This window comes from Coregonus lavaretus, assembly GCF_964263955.1.
Source record: "Coregonus lavaretus genome assembly, chromosome: 23".
Taxonomy (NCBI): Eukaryota; Metazoa; Chordata; class Actinopteri; order Salmoniformes; family Salmonidae; genus Coregonus; species Coregonus lavaretus.
Window position 1 is genome coordinate 4056008 of NC_140010.1, and position 25496 is coordinate 4081503.

Here is a 25496-nt window from a genome sequence, read left to right on the forward strand (position 1 = left end):
TTTTTATTTGCACTGTCATCACACATAGCCTTTTATCCGCAATAAGTCCATTTGATGGAAACATCTTTCTGGTGGGAAAATGCGCATATTGTTTTTATGCATATTTTTTGAATATTCGCATTGAAAATCTGTGGCCAATTGGAAGGAAAGCTAGCTAATGACTAAACATTCCTCCTAACTGCTTAGTGAGGAAAAGTCCCATCAGAGTGCGCACTAACTGCTTTGATGAAAAGGGTCCCATCAGTGTCTTCTGAATAACCTCCTAGAGGGAGGGAGGTGGTGCTTATGATTGAAAACAAGAACATACTCACACGTCTCAAGAGTTTAAAAAAAACGCACTCACCCGAGGATCTACCGTAGTAAAATAAATGAACAGAAATGTAGAACAGAATGTTCAGTGTTTGTTCTATGGAGAGCGCTGTGTGGGTGGTGCCCGGGTGGTGTTCAGCGTGACATGACAGAAAGCCTGAAAAGGAACACAGCGGAGAGGTCCCATCTTTAACTACTAGTCCAATAAAAATAAAAAATAAAAATCACTGCAAAACGTTTTGCTACGGTGTGCACTAATAAACACGACCCAGTTTCCAGTACATGTTTTTACACGTAGCCTACAGTGTGGCAAAAGACAAAGTCAAAACTCAAATGTACAATAAACCTTTAATAAATACCATTAGTTTCCCCATGTTTACATGCTATTTGTATTATTATTATGATGTTCATCCACTGGTCCTGTCACAAAGAGGAGCTCAACTACAAACCACATCGGACAACAAAACAGGAGGAGTGGCCCGCAGAACCATGGTCGGTAAGAGAAAACGTATACTGAACAAAAACATAAAATCGCAACATGTAAAAAAAGTGTTGGTCCCGTGTTTCATGAGCTGAAATAAAAGATCACAGAAATGTTCCATACGCACACATTTTTTGCACAAATTTGTTTACATCCCCGTTTGTGAGCATTTCTCCTTTGCCAAGATAATCCATCCACCTGACAGGTGTGGCATATCAAGAAGCTGATTAAACAGCGTGATCATTACACAGGTGCACCTTGTGCTTGGTACAATAAAAGGCCACTCTAAAATGTGCATTTTTATCACACAACACAACCGTCAGATGTCTCAAGTTTTGAAGGAGAATGCAATTGGCATGCTGACTGCAGGAATGTCCACCAGAGCTGTTGCCGGAGAACTGAATGTTCATTTCTCTACCGCTCTGACGAAGGCCTTGAGGCCTATACGTAAAACGTAATAAAGAGCAGTGATACTAGCAAGAGCAGTGTGCGGGTTTCTTCTTTTTTCTCATCATTTCTCTACCATAAGCCGCCTCCAAACCAGCCTCACAAAACGCAGGCCACGTGTGCTGATGTCAACACTGAACAGAGTGCCCCCATGGTGGCGGTGGGGTTATGGTATGAGCAGGCATAAACTACGGACAACCAACACAGTTGCATGTTATCGATGGCAATTTGAATGCACAGAGATACCGTGACGAGATCCTGGAGGCCCACTGTGGTGCCATTCATCCGCAGCCATCACCTCATGTTTCAGCGTGATAAGGTATCTGTGACCAACAGATGCATATCTGTATTCCCAGTCATGTGAAATCCATAGATTAGGGCCTAATTTATTTATTTCAATTGACCGATTTCCTTATATGATCTGTAACTCAGTAAAATCTTTGAAACGGTTGCATTTGTATTTTTGTTCAGTATAGTTCCTCCACACTACTGTAGCAATCAGCCCGGTAGGATACCACACTGAGTTTACAAAACATTAGGAACACCTGCTCTTTCCATGACAGACTGACCAGGTGAACGCTATGATCCCTTAATGATGTCACCTGTTAAATCTAATTCAATCAGTGTAAATGAAGGGGAGGAGACAGGTTAAAAGGACTTTTAAGCCTTGAGACATTTGAGACATGCATTGTGTATGTGTGCCATTCAGAGGGTGAATGGGCAAAACAAAATATTTAAGTGTCTTAGAACGGGGTATGGTAGTAGGTGTCAGGTGCACCGGTTTGTATCAAGAACTGCAACGCTGCTGGGTTTTTCACACTCATCAGTTTCCTGTGTATCAAGAATGGTCCACCACCCAAAGGACATCTAGCCAACTTGACACAACTGTGGGAAGCATTGGAGTCAACATGGGCCAGCATCCCTGTGGAACGCCGTCGACACCTTGTAGAGTCCATGCCCCGATGAATTGAGGCTGTTCTGAGGGCAAAAGGGGGTGCAACTCAATATTAGGAAGGTGTTCCTAATGTTTATGTGTGCGCGCACACACACACACACACACACACACACACACACACACACGTATGTTAAGTACACAAATGTTTGTACATTTACTGAAATACGTGTTTCAACTGTAAATGTGTTGTGGCTGGTGCTGAATCAATCGTAATAATTCATGTAGGATTTTAGTCATTGGATTTACTGTCCTTAAGTGTTGTTGGTCCAATAGGTGTTGGTCCGATTCAATATATTCTGAGCATTGGCATATATAAATATAGATTTTGAGAGACTTTTAGGATGAATCCCAAATGGCATCCTACTTTTGACCAGGGCCCATAGGGTGCCAGTTGGAACACACTAGTAGAACAGAAATAAAAGTGAATGGCCTCACCGCTAACCCAGTTGACATTATGAATAGTATGTTTGGTTGGCATAACGACAACATGTATTGCTTAGAACATTCAATTATGCTAGTGATGTCATCTATTGATAAAATTCAAACAAAATTAACAGCTTTTTGTTATATCGAACTGACCATTGAGAAATGTTTTTTTAATTGCTAAGCTGAACATTCAACCAATCCCCAAAACGTCGTCATGAAATCCACAAAAAAAAAAAAATGGAACGTCTAAATGTTAAAAGCTATTCAAAATAGCAATTAAACTTTGACAAAAAAATTCTGACAAAAAACCCCACCAAAGTTAAAGTACTCAAACAAATTAACAAAAAAAACAAACATGGCACACAAAAATGAAATAATTGGACTAAATTGAAATTCTGATAAAATGTCCAACATTTTGACACCAAATCGGTTCTATTTGGTTATTTCAATGCACTTGAGGCTCATTTACCGGTACATAAAAAAAATCTATTGTTTCAAAAAGTACAACAGCAAAGATTTCTAGTAGTATCTGCAACACCTTTGCAATGAAAGTCGGACGGGAGCTAAAACCACATCTGCAGCCTCTTCTAATACCACACAACATTTAACCTTTACTGTCCTACCGCAGAACAACAAATGATATTAAATTTTTACTGAACCTAATAATATTATTACAGGCCATTTTTTATTAACAATATCAGCGCTCACATTGATACCAACATTACAGATCAGGACACTTTTACTCACAAAGCATATCTTATAGTAGGAATACTAGGATCAGGTTGTCCCCCGACCATATAATCTGATTCACTATGATCTAACAGGCAAAACTGATCCTAAATCAGCACTCCTACTCTGAGACACTTTGTGAATAAAGAACCAGAAGCAGTCTATGGGCAAGTTGTTAACTGAACTACAGTCATGCCAGTCTGTGTGTTAACTATGGTTGTGTCTAGCTAGATTCACATAGAAGAGGGTTGTGAGGAGTAGAATTAGAAAACAAGACTAAAATGACTTAAGGCTCCAACAGCAGCGATAGCAACAATTACAGACCCACCTCAGACGGTCAGGCAACAGTCTTCATACAGGTTGTTGTAATATATTAATATGACGACAATGTCACTTCAAGGCAACATTTATCTGGAATAACAACCTCAAGCACAATTAGCCTTAAGTGTGTGATGAACAGAGGAAAAATATCCAACCCAAACTGTCCTGTACTGTCTGCTAGTCTAATGTATCGGATGACAGGAAGGTAAACATTGAAAAACTAAAAAAAAGTGGTGCGTCTCTTTAAACACTACTCTCAGTTAAGTGTGATATTCAATGGAATGGAGGTTGGTTGGTCAAATGTTTTGTTCAAGTCCCTCTATAAAATCGTTCTAGGTTGAAGTCTACTGCGCTGTCCCCATCTGGATGGGTAGTGGTTCTTAGATGGATCTTCAGAGGCTCCACTCTCCTCATGTTCTACGGTGTTTGCCTCCCAAATGGAGCCTCTGGCCAAAAGTAGTGCACTATGAAGGGAACAGGGTACGATTTGGAAAGCATCCAGTAGCTTCTCACCCAGCTTTGGACACACACACAGAGGAAGACCTGCTTACTCTTCTTCCATATTAAGACAATAAAATCAGTCACAACAGAAGTTTGTTAGCTTGTAAACTGGCCAGCAGAACTTTGTTGGTGACTTACTCTCTCAGGGACAAAAAACAGTTGTTGTCAGAGTGGGCTGCTTGGCTAAATGGTACCCTATTCCCTAGTGGGCCCTGGTCAAAAGAAGTGCACTATATAGGGACTAGGGTGCCATTTGGGACAAATCCATCATCACACAGAGCTTAGTAACAGTTCAGATAGCCTTGAACCTTCACCCCAACCAGATCCCGTCCATGTGCTGCATGGCTCTCTGGCAGGACCTCTACATCCCCACCTCCTTTATCCTCTTCCTGCCTCACTTCCTGCTCAGGGCAGAGATCAGCTCAACCAAGTCTCTCCCAACAGAACACCAATCCACAGCGCTACCCGTCCTCTCTCTCTCTCCATCCCTTTCAGGGCCTTTGGTAACTCTTCACACCACACCGTCACAACTCCGGTGCTTCAGATAAATGACAGCCCACGAGGTGTTCAGACCACACATCTTCCCTGCCCGTAGAAGAGGCCACTCATCTGGATACGTGTGTGAAAGTGTTAGAATAACGGTTTGTTTCATAACGGTTCACTTGTTCGGGCTCAGGGGGGAGCTGGTGTGGTGTGTGTGCCCCCAGGCTGGTGTTATACACAGCTGCCATCCAGTAGCGGATCCTTGCCCTCGGCCCCGCTACTGGGAGGGCTGTGTGAGTGGCTCTGGGCCCCGTTGCTGTGTTTCTTGTAGCCTCCCAGCCGGACCCCCGGGCCACTGTGCTCTGGGATGAACAGGGCTACTAACAGAGCGAGTAGTACGGAGCATGCTCCGAACAGGAAGGGAGGGCCGGGGATGATGGAACTCTGGAGGAAGAGAGAAACTGATGTTTAATGGGGAGGGTATTTGTGAAAGGGGGGATGTGTGTGTTTTAGCAAAGTGCCCTACAACAGTTCCTTCAGTCAGATGTACAGTAGGTAGGAGATTATGAATGAAGACCTCCATCTTCTTATAGGCAAGTGAACGCCATGATATAGCTTTGGCCTATCCAATACTGTTGGATCTAAATAGTGTCTGGATCTATCCTCAGTCCGGTCCCATCCACCACTCCGTGGTCTCACCTCGTCAGCAGGGTTGGCCATGTTAGGTTTGGTTTCTTTCCCATGGCTGTCTACAGCGTCCAGATCAGTCAGCTCCACATGGAACAGGTAGAATATAAAGCCATAGAAGGCTGGGCCCAGACCGTTACACAGACCACGGATACCTGTTATCACCCCCTGGACAACACCTAGAGACGGATACAAAGCCATTCAATTAATATGCACTTTCAGCTAGGGCCGGGCGGTAAACCGTACTATATACCAGTATTGATGCATGGTTCGGTTTGGGTTTTTACTTTACATACAGGTATTTCAATGTTTGGTTTGTTAAATGTAATATAAATGTAATAACTGAGAGACGAAACTCGAAAAATGACGTCAATCGTCTGTTCTTACCACCAGTAAGGGACTGCTAACGGTTGAGAACTGCTAATTAGCTAGCAAGAGCTTTGGATGCACATTTACTTTCTTGCCATGAATCTGGCCTGTGAGAAAGTGCTGGCGCCAAAAGTACTCTCGAAAATCGGCACAATGCACCTTGTGGCGAAAGTAAGAACTGCCATTTAATCCATTGAAAATACATTGTCACCAGCTAGGTTTCCATCCAACTGGCGACAGATTGTCATGCGAGTATTCTAGAATCCGCATTAAAAACAATATGTGCATTTTCCCACCAGATTAACTTGTTACGGATAAAAGGTTGTACGCGATGACGTAGGGCACATCAAAATGACTTTTGCGGTTAAATTCCAACGCACCGAATAAAAAAAACTACAAGTTAAATGGGTTTCCATCGCATTTTCATCTCTACTAATGGTTTTGTACAAAAGAGAACAAGGAGTGCTGGCCGCGCCCGGGAGACCCACGGGGCGGCGCTGTCTAGGGTAGGGGAGGGTTTGGCCGGCAGGGATGTCCTTGTCCCTTCGCGCACTAGCGACTCCCGTGGCAGGCCGGGCGCTGCGCACGCTGACTCGGTCGCCTGGTGTACGGTGTTTCCTCAGGCACATTGGTGCGGCTGGCTTCTTGTGTCAACAAGCAGTGCGGCTCGGTTGGGTTGTGTTTCGGAGGACGCACGACTCTCGACCTTAGCCTCTCCCGTGTCCGTACGGGAGTTGCAGCGATGGGACAAGACTGTAACTACCAATTGGATACCATGAAATTGGGGAGAAAAAGGGGGTAAAATAAAACCAGCATCAAGCTCATCACCGGTCACTTTCACCACCCTGTGAACTTCCTCTGTAGCCTAATAAAATACATGGCTTCCCGAGTTGTAGCGGGAGGATGAGGGTTTGGCGGTATCCAGATGTTCATACCGTCATACCGTTTCTGTACCATACCCGTGTATATGGTATTACCGGAAGTGCACACAAGGGGCGCCATATAAATAAACGTTAATTATTATTTTGACGCACAAAACAATTTAGGCAACAGGGATCTTGATCCAGGAGGGGATTGAATGTCTCTGCTGTAACCAAGAAGCTTGATCTTGACATCTAGCCACTTAGCTACTAGCAAATTAGCAAACCACCTGCAAAGCTGGAGAATTTCATTATCTTAGATTTCAAATAGTATAGCACCCCAATACATATACAGACATTTTTTTTTTTTTTTACAGTATGGAAAAATCATACCATTGTATTTTGAAATACCTTTGTAAATGGTATAAAAGGTACATGGCTACACAACATATCGTATCACTCCAAGTTTACTTCCATAGGATGGTTATTATATCAATGTGCGCATAAAGGAGTTTCCACCACCATTTCTCGCATAATACATTTTACCGACACAAAAAGATCCCATCTTGTCTAGCATATTTTATTCTGTCGACATTTGGAAAGTTTACAGACAAATTTGCTGTTTCCATCAGGCCTGTCATTACATTTTTTTATCCGAACTTTACTCGCATAAAAAAAGTTGGATGGAGGCCTGTTTAGAGGAAAATAATTATTCTGATAATGGAAAATTTGGTTGAAGTTTGAACAGTATAAAACAAAATCAGAAGAGAGAAAACCTTATTGAAATCACTTATAATTTATGTGTTGCCACCCTAGGGTCATGAACTACTCAGAAAGCAGTTAGAATTTGTATTATTAAAAAACATAAAACACCGTCAAATACTGTCAAAAATGAGAAAAATGTTGTGATATGATATTCTGGGCATATCACCCAGCCCAACTTTCAGCTACTGCGTTTCCCCATATAACGTTGACATATTCACTACAATGGTCTTGCATAATAACTATGATGAATATGTGGGTTGCAATCTCGAGAGCAAATTTACAAGACTGAGCATTGTACATGATCTAGAATAACATTTCAGATCTGAGAAAGAAGGGGTCAATTTATGATTAGGGCAGTCTTGTATTGGGGCTAATACAGTTTTTGGCTGTGGTTGTATTAGCTCACCCTGCTGGTCGGGGTCTGCGTTGCGGGACACGATGGCACTGACGGCTGGGAATGTGATGCTAGACATAGCCGCTACCGCTCCTGCTGCCCACATCATCCTGATGGGAGAGAGAGAACACACACACACACACAACGTTACACACACCTCGTCACACACTAGAGCCCTGCACGAGCGTTGAATTTTAAGCCCTACCCATGCCCGCAATTTTCAGGCCCTACTCTACCCAGGCCCGATCGCTTCTGCCAAATTTAAAAGCTCAGCCCTGCCCGAAACCACTTCCTCGGTTAGTAAATCCATTAGCTGCCCTCTCGGTCTGTAACTCGCTCTCTGTGCGCAGGCAGCTCACCCTGCATGCACTCTGCTCATGCGAGTTCTGAGTCTGTGAGTATCCATAGCAACGGCTCCGCTTGGGCTGCTCTGCTCAATCACGAGACAGCAGTTATCTATATTTAAATCACTATAAACGCCAACAAAACTCAAGGAACATTATTTTCTGTGAAATAATCTCTCCTGTTTTACATTTGACTTCTGACACCATGTTATGATCTTGGTCAGCTATGTCTGTACTGTGCGGGCAGAACACGTGCAAATGGCTCAGCTTCAAAATGTTAGTAATCAATTTAGTGATACCAGAGCCCTGCCCGCACCCTAGTTATTGATGAAAGTACAGGTCCTACCCAGCCCTAACCTCGATGTATAATGTCGGGGTCTGTCGGGCTCAGGTCGGGTAGCAGAGAACACACCCAGGGTGGGGAATGAACTTTAGTCCACCAGCCACTGCGGCAAATAGATTTTTAAAAAATCTACCAACCACAGATTTTTTTTTAAACAGCCAAAATATTTTGTGCCATAATTACACCCAAAAAATATAACGAATAAGCATGTATTACCAGTAAGAAGTAAATGGGGTATATCGTTTATTTAAGTTCATTTTTGGGACCTGCGTCTTTTAACTAATGCATGTTAAAATAAATAATTTAGATACAACAGTAAAAAAACAGATAAACAGTTCTACATCACTAATCAACAAAGCGCCTGCCCTGCCACAACATGAGTGATATGGCTAATGTATTACTATAGTCCAAAAGGAGTCCTGGACTATAGGACTCCTTGTCAGAGACATCATTCAATTAAAGTACGAGTGTTTTAATGATAAGAAATTACTAAAAGTTCATGAATAAAAGTCCTTGTGCACAATCATTAGGCGAGACAAAAATATTCAGCTGCCCCTTTTAATATGTGAGAACAACATTTTTCGTGAATAAATGTTTCATTTCGTCGTTATAATAAAGGTTGGTAGCGACGTGGAAATCGTTGTGGATATCTGTTGCAGCTCAAGTCGACTACAAAACCCACAATGCCATGCTCTCTCTATGGGCTGGCTTGCTAGCTAGCTAGCAAACATAGCTACACACTAGGGATGTGACAAAAAAAACAAAAAAACAGCCATTTATCAGTTTTCCATAAAAACGCTAAGAAAAAAATTCATAAAATTGCACATCAATTTACAATGCAGAATAATGGTCCTATTACGCATGTATGACCACTAGGGCCAGGCGATTAAGTTTTATACAACGGGTGGGTCTAATCCTGGATGCTGATTGGTTAAAACCGCATTCCAGCCGTTGTCTATTCCACAGGTTACCACCGGCTAAATCTATGACGTTGAAATGCCTATTTACTCTGTTCCATCTCACTGCGCAATCCACTCTCTCATCAGCCCAGCCAGGCAATTTATAAACATGATCTCCACGATAAAAAGCATCTAGACATTATCTCCCATTTCTTTTAGACTAGCATTTTGTTTTCAACAGTGGAGATTTGTATAAACCTTGCTGTCGGTCTCGCCTACATTTGCAACATTGTTTCAATATTCAAATTCGATCTCCAGCTGTCCCATAGTAATGAACGTGTCGGGAGCGGGGATGAAACAGACAGGCAGACAAAAAAAAAAGAGACCACGTTTGTATGCGGCTTTATTAACTCAATACTTTTTTTTTCTCTTCTTTTTTTACATTGTTTGCAAACTGATATGTGACACGTATTAATGCCAAAATATCATGCAAAACAGGCAAAAAAAATAAACAAAACCCTTTGTTTTAGCTAAACACCTGCACTGAATGACGGGTCGTACGCTACCTTAACAGACAAACATGCCGTAGACGAGGCGCTTTCAAGGGGCGACAGTACATTATGTCTGAAAAGCGTAATTGATACAGGCTACCGGTAGCCAACGGAGAGTAGGCTACCCCGTGCTCGGAAGACTGGCAGGACAACGTCGGTGCCGTGAATAGGCTAGGATTTTCTACACGCAACAGACCGAAGACCGAACACACACTTGCATCATTAGCGAAGAGACGGAGCAGGCATGCCAGCGCCAGGGAGAGAGGCAGAACTGAAGCGTGCTCATATGTTTTGGTAATCTGCAGCTCGCAATATCTTGTCTTAAATGCCTTGCAAATTCACCAAGTGGCCTGAAGTTAAAATTACACAACTTCCCCAGGTCTTTATAGCCTATCGGCTATAACACGGAAAATAATATGTTTTGTGTTAATTAATTATAATCACAGTAAAGTTAAGTGGGGGAAAAAACAACAAAAACATTATTTTTCAGTTCGGGATTTTTTTCGTAACGTTAATGATCCCAACCTCGTTTAAATGTCAATATCAGTGGTGTAAAGTACTTAAGTAAAAATACTTTAAAGTACTATTTAAGTAGTTTTTTGGGGGGTACCTGTACTTTACTATTTTTGACTTATTTTACTTAACTACATTCCTAAAGAAAAATAATGTACTTTTTACTCCATACATTTTCCCGACACCCAAAAGTATTCATTTCATGTTGAATGCTTACAAGACAGGAAAATGGTCTAATTCACACACTTATCAAGAGAACATCCCAGTTCATCCTACTGCCTCTGGTGGACTCATACATGCTTCATTTGTAAATGATGTCTGAGTGTTGGAGTGTGCCCCTGGCTATCCGTAAAGAAATAAAAACAAGACAATTGTGCCGTCTGGTTTGCTTAATATAAGGAATTTTAAATTATTTACACTTACTTTTGATACTTAAGTAGAATTTTACTGACTTTCACTTTTACTTGAGTCATTTTCTATTAAGGTATCTTTACTTTTACTCAAGTATGCCAAATTGGGTACTTTTTCCACCGCTGGTCAATATCAGCATGTGAAGTAGCTAGTTGGCTGTAAAATCGCCTAAACAAACTGCACTATCAGGAGTCCACAATCTCACCATGTTCAACCTGCAGATCGTTGTGTCTCACAGAGTGGAGTCTGATATTTACAACGGCACCATGCAACGCACCCTGGACTGAAGAGACAGACAAATAGGATACATGTGTTAGACCCTCTGTTAAATAAAACATTTCTAGGTAGGAACATAAAAAAAATATGATCAATGGCTCATTTGAGAGAACACAACCTCCAGCTTTATGACTTGGCCAGTGTTGAAATCTGACGTGTGATACTTTTTTTGAATTCTAAAAGTCGTATTCCTATTAACTTCCAGTGTAGTGGGAGCGGCTTTATCGCAATGCTATGTCATACTGACACATTTCTTCCTGTTTGAACGGCAATATCTCAGATACACATGAAAACATGAAATTACCCTGGAAATTGGTAGAACATCGATCAGAGATGCACAAAAACAATATAACATTCAAAACAGGTGAAGACAACACTAGACAGCGTATCAGTACTGCATCAGGACTACTTTCTCTCCCGGGGCCTAATCACTAACAACACGGAGCATTAGGACTGCATCAGGACTACTTTCTCTCCCGGGGCCTAACCACTAACAACACAGAGTATCAGGACTGCATCAGGACTACTTTCTCTCCCGGGGCCTAACCACTAACAACACAGAGTATCAGGACTGCATCAGGACTACTTTCTCTCCCGGGGCCTAACCACTAACAACACAGAGAATCAGAGCATCAGGACTGCATCAGGACTACTTTCTCTCCCGGGGCCTAACCACTAACAACACAGAGCATCAGGACTGCATCAGGACTACTTTCTCTCCCGGGGCCTAACCACTAACAACACAGAGCATCAGGACTGCATCAGGACTACTTTCTCTCCCGGGGCCTAACCACTAACAACACAGAGCATTAGGACTGCATCAGGACTACTTTCTCTCCCGGGGCCTAACCACTAACAACACAGAGCATCAGGACTGTATCAGGACTACTTTCTCTCCCGGGGCCTAACCACTAACAACACAGAGTATCAGGACTGCATCAGGACTACTTTCTCTCCGGGGGCCTAACCACTAACACCACAGAGCATCAGGACTGCATCAGGACTACTTTCTCTCCCGGGGCCTAACCACTAACAACACAGAGCATTAGGACTGCATCAGGACTACTTTCTCTCCCGGGGCCTAACCACTAACAACACAGAGTATCAGGACTGCATCAGGACTACTTTCTCTCCCGGGGCCTAACCACTAACACCACAGAGCATTAGGACTGCATCATGACTACTTTCTCTCCCGGGGCCTAACCACAAACAACACAGAGCATCAGGACTGTATCAGGACTACTTTCTCTCCCGGGGCCTAACCACTAACAACACAGAGCATCAGGACTGTATCAGGACTACTTTCTCTCCCGGGGCCTAACCACTAACAACACAGAGAATCAGAGCATCAGGACTGCATCAGGACTACTTTCTCTCCCGGGGCCTAACCACTAACAACACAGAGCATCAGGATTGCATCAGGACTACTTTCTCTCCCGGGGCCTAACCACTAACAACACAGAGCATCAGAGCATCAGGACTGCATCAGGACTACTTTCTCTCCCGGGGCCTAACCACTAACAACACAGAGCATCAGGACTGCATCAGGACTACTTTCTCTCCCGGGGCCTAACCACTAACAACACAGAGCATTAGGACTGCATCAGGACTACTTTCTCTCCCGGGGCCTAACCACTAACAACACAGAGCATCAGGACTGCATCAGGACTACTTTCTCTCCCGGGGCCTAACCACTAACAACACAGAGCATCAGGACTGCATCAGGACTACTTTCTCTCCCGGGGCCTAACCACTAACAACACAGAGCATCAGAGCATCAGGACTGCATCAGGACTACTTTCTCTCCCGGGGCCTAACCACTAACAACACAGAGCATCAGGACTGCATCAGGACTACTTTCTCTCCCGGGGCCTAACCACTAACAACACAGAGCATCAGGACTGCATCAGGACTACTTTCTCTCCCGGGGCCTAACCACTAACAACACAGAGCATCAGGACTGCATCAGGACTACTTTCTCTCCCGGGGCCTAACCACTAACAACACAGAGCATTAGGACTGCATCAGGACTACTTTCTCTCCCGGGGCCTAACCACTAACAACACAGAGCATCAGGACTGTATCAGGACTACTTTCTCTCCCGGGGCCTAACCACTAACAACACAGAGCATCAGGACTGTATCAGGACTACTTTCTCTCCCGGGGCCTAACCACTAACAACACAGAGCATCAGGACTGCATCAGGACTACTTTCTCTCCCGGGGCCTAACCACAAACAACACAGAGCATCAGGACTGCATCAGGACTACTTTCTCTCCCGGGGCCTAACCACTAACAACACAGAGCATCAGGACTGTATCAGGACTACTTTCTCTCCCGGGCCTAACCACTAACAACACAGAGCATCAGGACTGCATCAGGACTACTTTCTCTCCCAGGGCCTAACCACTAACAACACAGAGCATTAGGACTGCATCAGGACTACTTTCTCTCCCGGGGCCTAACCACTAACAACACAGAGCATCAGGACTGCATCAGGACTACTTTCTCTCCCGGGGCCTAACCACAAACAACACAGAGCATCAGGACTGTATCAGGACTACTTTCTCTCCCGGGGCCTAACCACTAACAACACAGAGTATCAGGACTGTATCAGGACTACTTTCTCTCCCGGGGCCTAACCACTAACAACACAGAGCATCAGGACTGTATCAGGACTACTTTCTCTCCCGGGGCCTAACCACCAACAACACAGAGCATCAGGACTGCATCAGGACTACTTTCTCTCCCGGGGCCTAACCACAAACAACACAGAGCATCAGGACTGCATCAGGACTACTTTCTCTCCCGGGGCCTAACCACTAACAACACAGAGCATCAGGACTGTATCAGGACTACTTTCTCTACCCTGTCCCTTCAGTCCCCCTGCTCCACAAAAAGTTGTGCTTAAAGGGTCAGTATGGTAGGGTAAGGGTGGAGGTCAGGGTTAGTGTGGTCAGTATGTTAGGGTAAGGGTGGAGGTCAGGGTTAGTGTGGTCAGTATGTTAGGGTCAGGGTGGAGGTCAGGGTTAGTGTGGTCAGTATGTTAGGGTAAGGGTGGAGGTCAGGGTTAGTGTGGTCAGTATGTTAGGGTCAGGGTGGAGGTCAGGGTTAGTGTGGTCAGTATGTTAGGGTCAGGGTGGAGGTCAGGGTTAGTGTGGTCAGTATGTTAGGGTAAGGGTGGAGGTCAGGGTTAGTGTGGTCAGTATGTTAGGGTAAGGGTGGAGGTCAGGGTTAGTGTGGTCAGTATGTTAGGGTCAGGGTGGAGGTCAGGGTTAGTGTGGTCAGTATGGTAGGGTCAGGGTTAGTGTGGTCAGTATGGTAGGGTCAGGGTTAGTGTGGTCAGTATGGTAGGGTAAGGGTGGAGGTCAGGGTTAGTGTGGTCAGTATGGTAGGGTCAGGGTGGAGGTCAGGGTTAGTGTGGTCAGTATGTTAGGGTCAGGGTGGAGGTCAGGGTTAGTGTGGTCAGTATGGTAGGGTCAGGGTGGAGGTCAGGGTTAGTGTGGTCAGTATGTTAGGGTCAGGGTGGAGGTCAGGGTTAGTGTGGTCAGTATGGTAGGGTCAGGGTGGAGGTCAGGGTTAGTGTGGTCAGTATGGTAGGGTCAGGGTGGAGGTCAGGGTTAGTGTGGTCAGTATGTTAGGGTCAGGGTGGAGGTCAGGGTTAGTGTGGTCAGTATGTTAGGGTCAGGGTTAGTGTGGTCAGTATGTTAGGGTCAGGGTGGAGGTCAGGGTTAGTGTGGTCAGTATGGTAGGGTCAGGGTGGAGGTCAGGGTTAGTGTGGTCAGTATGTTAGGGTCAGGGTGGAGGTCAGGGTTAGTGTGGTCAGTATGTTAGGGTCAGGGTGGAGGTCAGGGTTAGTGTGGTCAGTATGTTAGGGTCAGGGTTAGTGTGGTCAGTATGGTAGGGTCAGGGTGGAGGTCAGGGTTAGTGTGGTCAGTATGTTAGGGTCAGGGTGGAGGTCAGGGTTAGTGTGGTCAGTATGTTAGGGTCAGGGTGGAGGTCAGGGTTAGTGTGGTCAGTATGTTAGGGTCAGGGTTAGTGTGGTCAGTATGTTAGGGTCAGGGTGGAGGTCAGGGTTAGTGTGGTCAGTATGTTAGGGTCAGGGTTAGTGTGGTCAGTATGTTAGGGTCAGGGTGGAGGTCAGGGTTAGTGTGGTCAGTATGTTAGGGTCAGGGTGGAGGTCAGGGTTAGTGTGGTCAGTATGTTAGGGTAAGGGTGGAGGTCAGGGTTAGTGTGGTCAGTATGTTAGGGTCAGGGTGGAGGTCAGGGTTAGTGTGGTCAGTATGTTAGGGTAAGGGTGGAGGTCAGGGTTAGTGTGGTCAGTATGGTAGGGTCAGGGTGGAGGTCAGGGTTAGTGTGGTCAGTATGTTAGGGTCAGGGTGGAGGTCAGGGTTAGTGTGGTCAGTATGGTAGGGTCAGGGTGGAGGTCAGGGTTAGTGTGGTCAGTATGTTAGGGTAAGGGTGGAGGCCAGGGTTAGTGATAGGGATAGTATATTAAAGGTAGTTAGTATTGACCATGGATGTGATCTGAAGCCGTACCAGGGTTAGGGTTAGTATATTAGATGGTAGTAGGTAGTTGGTACTGACCATGGATGTGATCTGAAGCCGTACCAGGGTTAGGGTTAGTATATTAGATGGTAGTAGGTAGTTGGTACTGACCATGGTTGAGATCCGAAGCCGTACCAGGGTTAGGGTTAGTATATTAGATGGTAGTAGGTAGTTGGTACTGACCATGGTTGAGATCCGAAGCCGTACCAGAGTTAGTATATTAGATGGTAGTAGGTAGTTGGTACTGACCATGGTTGAGATCCGAAGCCGTACCAGGGTTAGGGTTAGTATATTAGATGGTAGTAGGTAGTTGGTACTGACCATGGTTGAGATCCGAAGCCGTACCAGGGTTAGGGTTAGTATATTAGATGGTAGTAGGTAGTTGGTACTGACCATGGTTGAGATCCGAAGCCGTACCAGGGTTAGGGTTAGTATATTAGATGGTAGTAGGTAGTTGGTACTGACCATGGTTGAGATCCGAAGCCGTACCAGAGTTAGTATATTAGATGGTAGTAGGTAGTTGGTACTGACCATGGTTGAGATCCGAAGCCGTACCAGGGTTAGGGTTAGTATATTAGATGGTAGTAGGTATTTGGTACTGACCATGGTTGAGATCCGAAGCCGTACCAGGCCAGCTGTAGTATCTGGAAGCCCAGGCCCAGTAGGATGGTGTTCTTATTCCCTATGGAGCGCATCAGGATCCCCAGAACCACCGTCTGACAAAGGGAACATAGCAGGTAGTCAATCAATCGACCAAACAATCAGTCATTCATTACATATATGTCAACTCTGGCTCTGGGACCTATTGCGAGGCAGAATATCTATACTAAAGTATAAAAACAACACAACAAGTGTCAAAAGTCACCAACCTGAGCAACAATTGAGAGGATTCCCACCACAGCTATGAAGGCTGCTACTGTCTCTGAACTGAACCTTTGCACCTGGGGGGAGAAGACAGGTTAGAGGAGGCACCTGGGGGGAGGAGACGGGTTAGAGGAGGCACCTGGGGGGAGGAGACGGGTTAGAGGAGGCACCTGGGGGGAGGAGACGGGTTAGAGGAGACACCTGGGGGGAGGAGGCACCTGGGGGGAGGAGACAGGTTAGAGGAGGCACCTGGGGGGAGGAGGCACCTGGGGGGAGGAGACAGGTTAGAGGAGGCACCTGGGGGGAGGAGACACCTGGGGGGAGGAGACAGGTTAGAGGAGACACCTGGGGGGAGGAGACAGGTTAGAGGAGGCACCTGGGGGGAGGAGACAGGTTAGAGGAGGCACCTGGGGGGAGGAGACAGGTTAGAGGAGGCACCTGGGGGGAGGAGACACCTGGGGGGAGGAGACAGGTTAGAGGAGGCACCTGGGGGGAGGAGACACCTGGGGGGAGGAGGCACCTGGAGGGAGGAGACAGGTTAGAGGAGGCACCTGGGGGGAGGAGACAGGTTAGAGGAGGCACCTGGGGGGAGGAGACAGGTTAGAGGAGGCACCTGGGGGGAGGAGACACCTGGGGGGAGGAGACAGGTTAGAGGAGGCACCTGGGAGGAGGAGACACCTGGGGGGAGGAGGCACCTGGAGGGAGGAGACAGGTTAGAGGAGGCACCTGGGGGGAGGAGACAGGTTAGAGGAGGCACCTGGGGGGAGGAGACAGGTTAGAGGAGGCACCTGGGGGGAGGAGACACCTGGGGGGAGGAGACAGGTTAGAGGAGGCACCTGGGGGGAGGAGACACCTGGGGGGAGGAGGCACCTGGAGGGAGGAGACAGGTTAGAGGAGGCACCTGGGGGGAGGAGACAGGTTAGAGGAGGCACCTGGGGGGAGGAGACAGGTTAGAGGAGGCACCTGGGGGGAGGAGACACCTGGGGGGAGGAGACAGGTTAGAGGAGGCACCTGGGGGGAGGAGACAGCTGGGGGGAGGAGGCACCTGGAGGGAGGAGACAGGTTAGAGGAGGCACCTGGGGGGAGGAGACACCTGGGGGGAGGAGACAGGTTAGAGGAGGCACCTGGGGGGAGGAGACACCTGGGGGGAGGAGACAGGTTAGAGGAGGCACCTGGGGGGAGGAGACAGGTTAGAGGAGGCACCTGGGGGGAGGAGACACCTGGGGGGAGGAGACAGGTTAGAGGAGGCACCTGGGGGGAGGAGACACCTGGGGGGAGGAGACACCTGGGGGGAGGAGACAGGTTAGAGGAGGCACCTGGGGGGAGGAGACACCTGGGGGGAGGAGACAGGTTAGAGGAGGCACCTGGGGGGAGGAGACACCTGGGGGGAGGAGACAGGTTAGAGGAGGCACCTGGGGGGAGGAGGCACCTGGGGGGAGGAGACAGGTTAGAGGAGGCACCTGGGGGGAGGAGGCACCTGGGGGGAGGAGACAGGTTAGAGGAGGCACCTGGGGGGAGGAGACACCTGGGGGGAGGAGACAGGTTAGAGGAGGCACCTGGGGGGAGGAGACAGGTTAGAGGAGACACCTGGGGGGAGGAGACACCTGGGGGGAGGAGACACCTGGGGGGAGGAGACACCTGGGGGGAGGAGACAGGTTAGAGGAGGCACCTGGGGGGAGGAGACAGGTTAGAGGAGACACCTGGGGGGAGGAGACAGGTTAGAGGAGGCACCTGGGGGGAGGAGACAGGTTAGAGGAGGCACCTGGGGGGAGGAGACAGGTTAGAGGAGACAGGTTAGAGGAGACACCTGGGGGGAGGAGACACCTGGGGGGAGGAGACACCTGGGGGGAGGAGACAGGTTAGAGGAGGCACCTGGGGGGAGGAGACAGGTTAGAGGAGGCACCTGGGGGGAGGAGACAGGTTAGAGGAGGCACCTGGGGGGAGGAGACAGGTTAGAGGAGGCACCTGGGGGGAGGAGACAGGTTAGAGGAGACACCTGGGGGGAGGAGTCACCTGGGGGGAGAAAACAGGTTAGAGGAGGCACCTGGGGGGAGGAGACACCTGGGGGGAGGAGTCACCTGGGGGGAGGAGTCAGGTTAGAGGAGGCACCTGGGGGGAGGAGACACCTGGGGGGAGGAGACAGGTTAGAGGAGACACCTGGGGGGAGGAGACAGGTTAGAGGAGACACATGGGGGGAGGAGACACCTGGGGGGAGGAGACACCTGGGGGGAGGAGACAGGTTAGAGGAGGCACCTGGGGGGAGGAGACACCTGGGGGGAGGAGACAGGTTAGAGGAGGCACCTGGGGGGAGGAGACAGGTTAGAGGAGGCACCTGGGGGGAGGAGACAGGTTAGAGGACCTGGTCATTGTGGTTGAATCTGTGTTGAAATTCACTGCTCAACTGAGGGACCTTATTGTATATGTGGGGCACAGTGATGAGGTAGTCATTCAAAAATCATGATAAACACTATTATTGCACACAGACTGAGTCTATGCAACCTGTGAGACTTGTTAATCACATTTTTTACTTCTGAACTTATTTAGGCTTGCCATAACAAAGGGGATGGATACTTATTGACTCAAGATGTTTCAGCTTTACATTTTTAATTAATTTGTAAAAATTTCTAAAAACATAACTCCACTTTGACATCATGGGGTATTATGTGTAAGCCAGTGACACTAAATCTCAATTTAATAAGATTTTAAAAATCAGGCTGTAACACAAAATGTGGAATATGTCAAGGGGTGTGAATACTTTCTGAACGTCATGTACATATACAGTACACGTTAGAGTAGATCAAATACATGTTAAGGTAGACAGACAAAGGGCTCACAGAGGTTATACACAGACCCTGAATCCCACATCAAACCCTACCTCCTAGGCAGTGTTGATCTTGGATTCAGGGAAAGGGCTAAACTCCCCTCACTGGGAGATGCTTCCTGTTTTCACAGTAAGAAATATTTCTGTGGGCAGTGATAATAGTTTGCAAACAATGACTAGAATTGAATTCCAACTGTCACAAGACATTCAGCAGACAAACACAACAGATACTTATATGAGAAGTCTCTCTGGAGGAATTCGCTCCACATTCTTCACACTCCTCCTCACAACCTTGAAGACACCACAGAGGCGCTGTGGCTGGTGTTCCGTTAACAGCTACTGTTGTCCTTGAATAACACAAGGGCCTTTTCAGTGTTTACTGGTAGTGGATCTATTTGTCAGTCAGTCAGTGGTTGAGTACCAAAATGTCACCATACTCCCTACATAGGGTTCTGTTCAAAAGTAGTGCACTATGGTCAAATGTAGCACACTCTGTAGGGAATGGGGTGCCATTTGGGACACAAACAGAGAGCTAGACTGGCCCAGGGGTCTACACTAACGTTTTCCACTGGTGGCACTGGTGCTACAAACTTTTTCAGTTGATGGCACCAGCACATTCTTTGGGCGCACACATTTTTATATGATATTGACCTGACCTGTATCCCATAATGTAACTGCATTCCATACAGAACCAGGCTAATAATGACTAGCCATCTTTTAAATATGCATGCCCTTGCAGGGCTTGACATTCAGGTAAATTTGCAAAGGGGCACTCTGGGCCAGTGCCAACTGAAAGCTACTGGCCAGAATGAAAATAATACTGGCCCAGGAAAGTGGATGATGCGCGCATCATTTAAATGTCATCTTTAATTTGCGGGCTGAGCAATTATCCTACAGCCTATAATAATCTACCTTCTGTACAACAGGTGGCTGGTGGCACCTTAATTGGGGAGGACGGGCTCATAGTAATGGCTGGAACGGAATAAATTGAATGGTATCAAACAAGTGGTTTCAATGTGTTCGATAACACTCCATTCCAGACATTATTATGAGCAGTCCTCCCCTTAGCAGCCTCCTGTGCTCCATACACAAAAAAACACCTTGTGGAACAGCGGGGACTGTGAATAGACACACACGCATACATATAGACACTCACTCTACACACACACGTACACATGGATGTTGTATTGTAAATATGTGATAGTGGAGTAGTGGCCTGAGGGAACACACTAAATGTATTTGGGTAAAGTGTTATGAAATATAATGTCATGTAATATTTTAAATTGTATATAACTGCCTTATATTGCAGGACCCCTGGAAGAGTAGCTGCTGCCTCATTAATAAATACAAAAATAATATTTTAACACGACGATATCATATTTACATTGATCGTTTGGAGGGGAAAAAATAAAATCCTTGCGCAATCTCAGAGGGTTTTATTGTTAGTGATTTTGAACAGTCGCTCTCCAGTTGTAGGGCCCTATAAAAATCAGTTGTATCTTTTGGTAAATCTTTCACAGTTTTATTTTTCCAGGTTTCTGAGTTGTCCTATATTATTCAGGTTTCCAGCCCAAAAGAAATAATCACAACAAATGGATGCTCTAAGTCCACAACAATGCTTAAACCACATCAGGATACTACTTTCAGGTCTGGGAACAATACAACACAGAGGGTGTCGTTGCCCTTTAACTCAATTGTGTACCTAGCAAGAGACTGTTGTGTTTGGCTAACACTGGTTTTTGTACTGTACAATGTAGGCTACATGTGATGGCAGAGTTTGCTAAACAAATTCCATCCGATTGATACAAATTCTCATTATATAATTCTGCCAGGTAGGCCTACTTTGCAGTCAACATTTAAAATGGGAAGGTTTTTTGGGAAAGCCTTTAGAAATGTTCATTCAAACAGCGCACGACTGAATTGAGAATCGCATTGATTCAACCAAGACTTTGGACCAAACTTTTTTGAATACCTTGCTTGCATACCCATTGCTGTTTGAATAAATCTTGATAATAAAAAAAAGAAGCAAATTAAGAACAAAAACTTACTCGACCAGCTACATTTATTTCACTGGCACCCAGCGACCAATAAAAAAAAAAAACTGGTGTCACACTGCCATGTCAAAGGGCCGCAAATGCGAGTGTTTTGGGTGCAGTTTTGAGCACTGCTGGCTGACTAGTTCTCTAACTGTAGTTAACTAGGGACAGACTAGACCATGTTGACGACACTGTAACAGTTGCCCTACTTGGCCACTTTCTAAGGAGTTTGTGGGGAGTTCGTTGGAAGGCCTTCAGTGAATAGACAGATATGAAGCAGACCACATTGTACTATTTTTGTACTCCACTATAAATTTGCTGATGCATCACTCAATCTACCCACCAAAATAGGGGATGAGGCTAGGGGTTAGGGGTTGGTTTGATGCGGCTGTTACCATGATTACGGATAATCCTGAATGAAATCGTGAATAATGATGAGTGAGAAAGTTAGACGCACAAATATCATACCCCCGCAAAAATGCTAACCTCCCCTGTAATTGTAATGGTGAGAGGGTTAAGCATGTCTTGGGGGTATGATCATTGACCCTTTCTCACTCATCATTATTCACGATTCATTCAGGATTAACCGTAATCATGGTACCATCCACATTAATGTAGAAGTGTTTAGAAAAATATGATATTCTTATTTACAATAAAAGTGACTCCAAAATGACACAATACATTATTTACCATTCATTTCTATATTGGGCACAAAATAATCTGAAACAAAACCAAAAATAACAGCAACTGCATCCAACAAATGTGTAGAGTCACAAGCCTGATGTAGTCATTGCGTGCTATGAATATGGGACCAAATACTACACTTTTAACTACTTTAATACACATAAGTGAATTTGTCCCAATACATTTGGTCCCCTAAAATGAGGGGACTATGTACAAAAAGTGCTGTAATTTCTAAACGGTTCACCTGATATGGATGAAAATACCCTCAAATTAAAGCTGACAGTCTGCATTTTAACCTCAGTCATTGTATCACTTCAAATCCAAATTGCTGGACTACAGAGCCAAAACAACAACAAAATTGTCACTGTCCCAATACTTCTGGAGGTCACTGTTTGCCACACCATACCTTAAAATAGCTGTTATCCTCAAATGATGTGCCTTGCTCACAAAAATTAAGCAGGACCCGGCTAACCGGTCTGTTTTACCAAACTCTCTTTTTGGCAAGATTAACATCCTTCCTCAATTAAATTGTTTATTCCAAAGTCTTCCCTGTCACCTATCAGTCCTTAAATATATATATATTATACTTTTTTTATGTGAATGCCAGTATCTCTAAATATTTCTGGAACAATAAGAAACCTAGAATCAAATTGAACAAACGAATTAAGCGTAAGGACTTGCGAGGGCTCTACTATATCATAGGCCTGCTCACATCAAGCACGTGTTTGTGCCTAGACAGATGTGACTCACTTTGGGTTGGGATGGAATCAACAGAATGTCATTCCAAGTGCCTTATGTTCGTTACCATTTATTAATAATTGTGAAAAAAAATTCTGGTCTCATCTGACCATTTAATAACATGTAATACACGCTTAGCTTGGAGAGATGCAAGGAGATACTTGCAGAATCCACACCATATATCACTCTGGTCACCGATTACTCTTAATCCTGACTTTCCCCCAAATAAGGGACAAATATGTAAGGACAGCTGTAAATATATATATATATATATATATTATTCATTTGTATTGTTGTTTCATTCACCCACCCACCCACCCATTTTGTAGAGGGCCAGAATAAAGTGGTTAAACAATATTTTCAAATTACTGTGGTTGGAAAAACTGTTTTTAATTCTACTGTTCGGAGGGGTTTAATCTGACACATTGAGATACAGTGGGGAGAACAAGTATTTGATACACTGCCGATTTTGCAGGTTTTCCTACTTACAAAGCATGTAGAGGTCTGTAATTTTTATCATAGGTACACTGTGAGATACGGAATCTAAAACAAAAATCCAGAAAATCACATTGTATGATTTTTAAGTAATTAATTTGCATTTTATTGCATGACAAGTATTTGATCACCTACCAACCAGTAAGAATTCCAGCTCTCACAGACCTGTTAGTTTTTCTTTAAGAAGCCCTCCTGTTCTCCACTCATTACCTGTATTAACTGCACCTGTTTGAACTCGTTACCTGTATAAAAAGACACCTGTCCACACACTCAAACAGATTCCAACCTCTCCACAATGGCCAAGACCAGAGAGCTGTGTAAGGACATTAGGGATACAATTGTAGACCTGCACAAGGCTTGGATGGGCTACAGGACAATAGGCAAGCAGCTTGGTGAGAAGGCAACAACTGTTGGCGCAATTATTAGAAAATGGAAGAAGTTCAAGATGACGGTCAATCACCCTCGGTCTGGGGCTCCATGCAAGATCTCACCTCGTGGGGCATCAATGATCATGAGGAAGGTGAGGGATCAGCCCAGAACTACACGGCAGGACCTGGTCAATGACCTGAAGAGAGCTGGGACCACAGTCTCAAAGAAAACCATTAGTAACACTACGCCGTCATGGATTAAAATCCTGCAGTGCACGCAAGGTCCCCCTGCTCAAGCCAGCACATGTCCAGGCCCGTCTGAAGTTTGCCAATAGCCATCTGGATGATCCAGAGGAGGAATGGGAGAAGGTCATGTGGTCTGATGAGAAAAAAATATAGCTTTTTGGTCTAAACTCCACTCGGCGTGTTTGGAGGAAGAAGAAGGATGAGTACAACCCCAAGAACACCATCGCAACCGTGAAGCATGGAGGTGGAAACATCATTCTTTGGGGATGCTTTTCTGCAAAGGGGACAGGATGACTGCACCGTATTGAGGGGAGGATGGATGGGGCCATGTATCGCGAGATCTTGGCCAACAACCTCCTTCCCTCAGTAAGAGCATTGAAGATGGGTCATGGCTGGGTCTTCCAGCATGACAACGACCCGAAACACACAGCCAGGGCAACGAAGGAGTGGCTCCGTAAGAAGCATCTCAAGGTCCTGGAGTGGCCTAGCCAGTCTCCAGACCTGAACCCAATAGAAAATCTTTGGAGGGAGCTGAAAGTCCGTATTGCCCAGCGACAGCCCCGAAACCTGAAGGATCTGGAGAAGGTCTGTATGGAGGAGTGGGCCAAAATCCCTGCTGCAGTGTGTGCAAACCTGGTCAAGACCTACAGGAAATGTATGATCTCTGTAATTGCAAACAAAGGTTTCTGTACCAAATATTAAGTTCTGCTTTTCTGATGTATCAAATACTTAGGTCATGCAATAAAATGCAAATTAATTACTTAAAAAATTATACAATGTGATTTTCTGGATTTTTGTTTTAGATTCCATCTCTCACAGTTGAAGTGTACCTATGATACAAATTACAGACCTCTAAATGCTTTGTAAGTAGGAAAACCTGCAAAATTGGCAGTGTATCAAATACTTGTCCTCCCCACTGTATATTTGGAAGAGAGACATTGGGAGTGCATTTGGTGATGAGGACTGGACTGCTATCTGTTAAAGGGTCTACCCCAAATGCACCTCTATAAGCATACAATAACTACGTTTCATTATTTCATAGAACCTACTTTACACCTGTTTGCCTTAATTTGTTTCAAATGTCAACAAGATACTGGCACCTTTATGCACGTATTTTGGAATGAGGTTCATTTACAAATTCAGAAGATCTTAGACAATTTGCTCTTTCACCGAACGTATAACTACTTTATTTTGACTAACATTTTATTTGATCCCGACTCTTTTGAACATCTGTTTAATACTCGTCTATTTTGAAGGTCCACACCTGAAATACTGTCTGCGAGGATGTGGCTTTCAGCTTTCTACTATTATACAGCCCCCCCCAAAAAACTCACTTTTGACCTGTACGAGGACTGAAAAGTTCTGGAAAATCTGGTCACCATTATGGTCATATGTAGAAAGCCTGCCATAAATGCCACATAGAAGATACTGCTGTCTTTTTATTTTACAAATGCTAATTTTTTCGAATATGTTTTTTTACTGTATTTTTACTAAACTCCATGTACTACATCTGTGTGGTACACTTTGTTTTGTTGTCTGTGTAAACCCTGATCAAAGAAAATAAAAAAATAAAAAGACAAATAAAAAATTGCTCAGAAAACCTGTGGGGCTAAATTAAATCACACGCAGGCC

The 25496-nt window shown here is 45.3% G+C and overlaps 1 protein-coding gene across 1 annotated transcript in view; it reads right to left on the reverse strand.

Annotated features, from left to right (window-relative positions):
• Positions 1–638: 638 nt before the first annotated feature.
• The window catches only part of mfsd14a2 (major facilitator superfamily domain containing 14A2), a 43446-nt gene continuing 18588 nt past the window's right edge, over positions 639–25496 (reverse strand). Inside the window, exons 8-12 of the mRNA XM_084139900.1 lie at positions 16482–16553; positions 16216–16328; positions 7740–7837; positions 5352–5518; positions 639–5096 (exon numbers count right to left, since the gene is read on the reverse strand). Of these exons, the coding sequence (XP_083996026.1) occupies positions 4884–5096; positions 5352–5518; positions 7740–7837; positions 16216–16328; positions 16482–16553 (663 nt within the window). The 3' untranslated portion in view covers positions 639–4883. The remainder of the gene's footprint in view (positions 5097–5351; positions 5519–7739; positions 7838–16215; positions 16329–16481; positions 16554–25496) is intronic.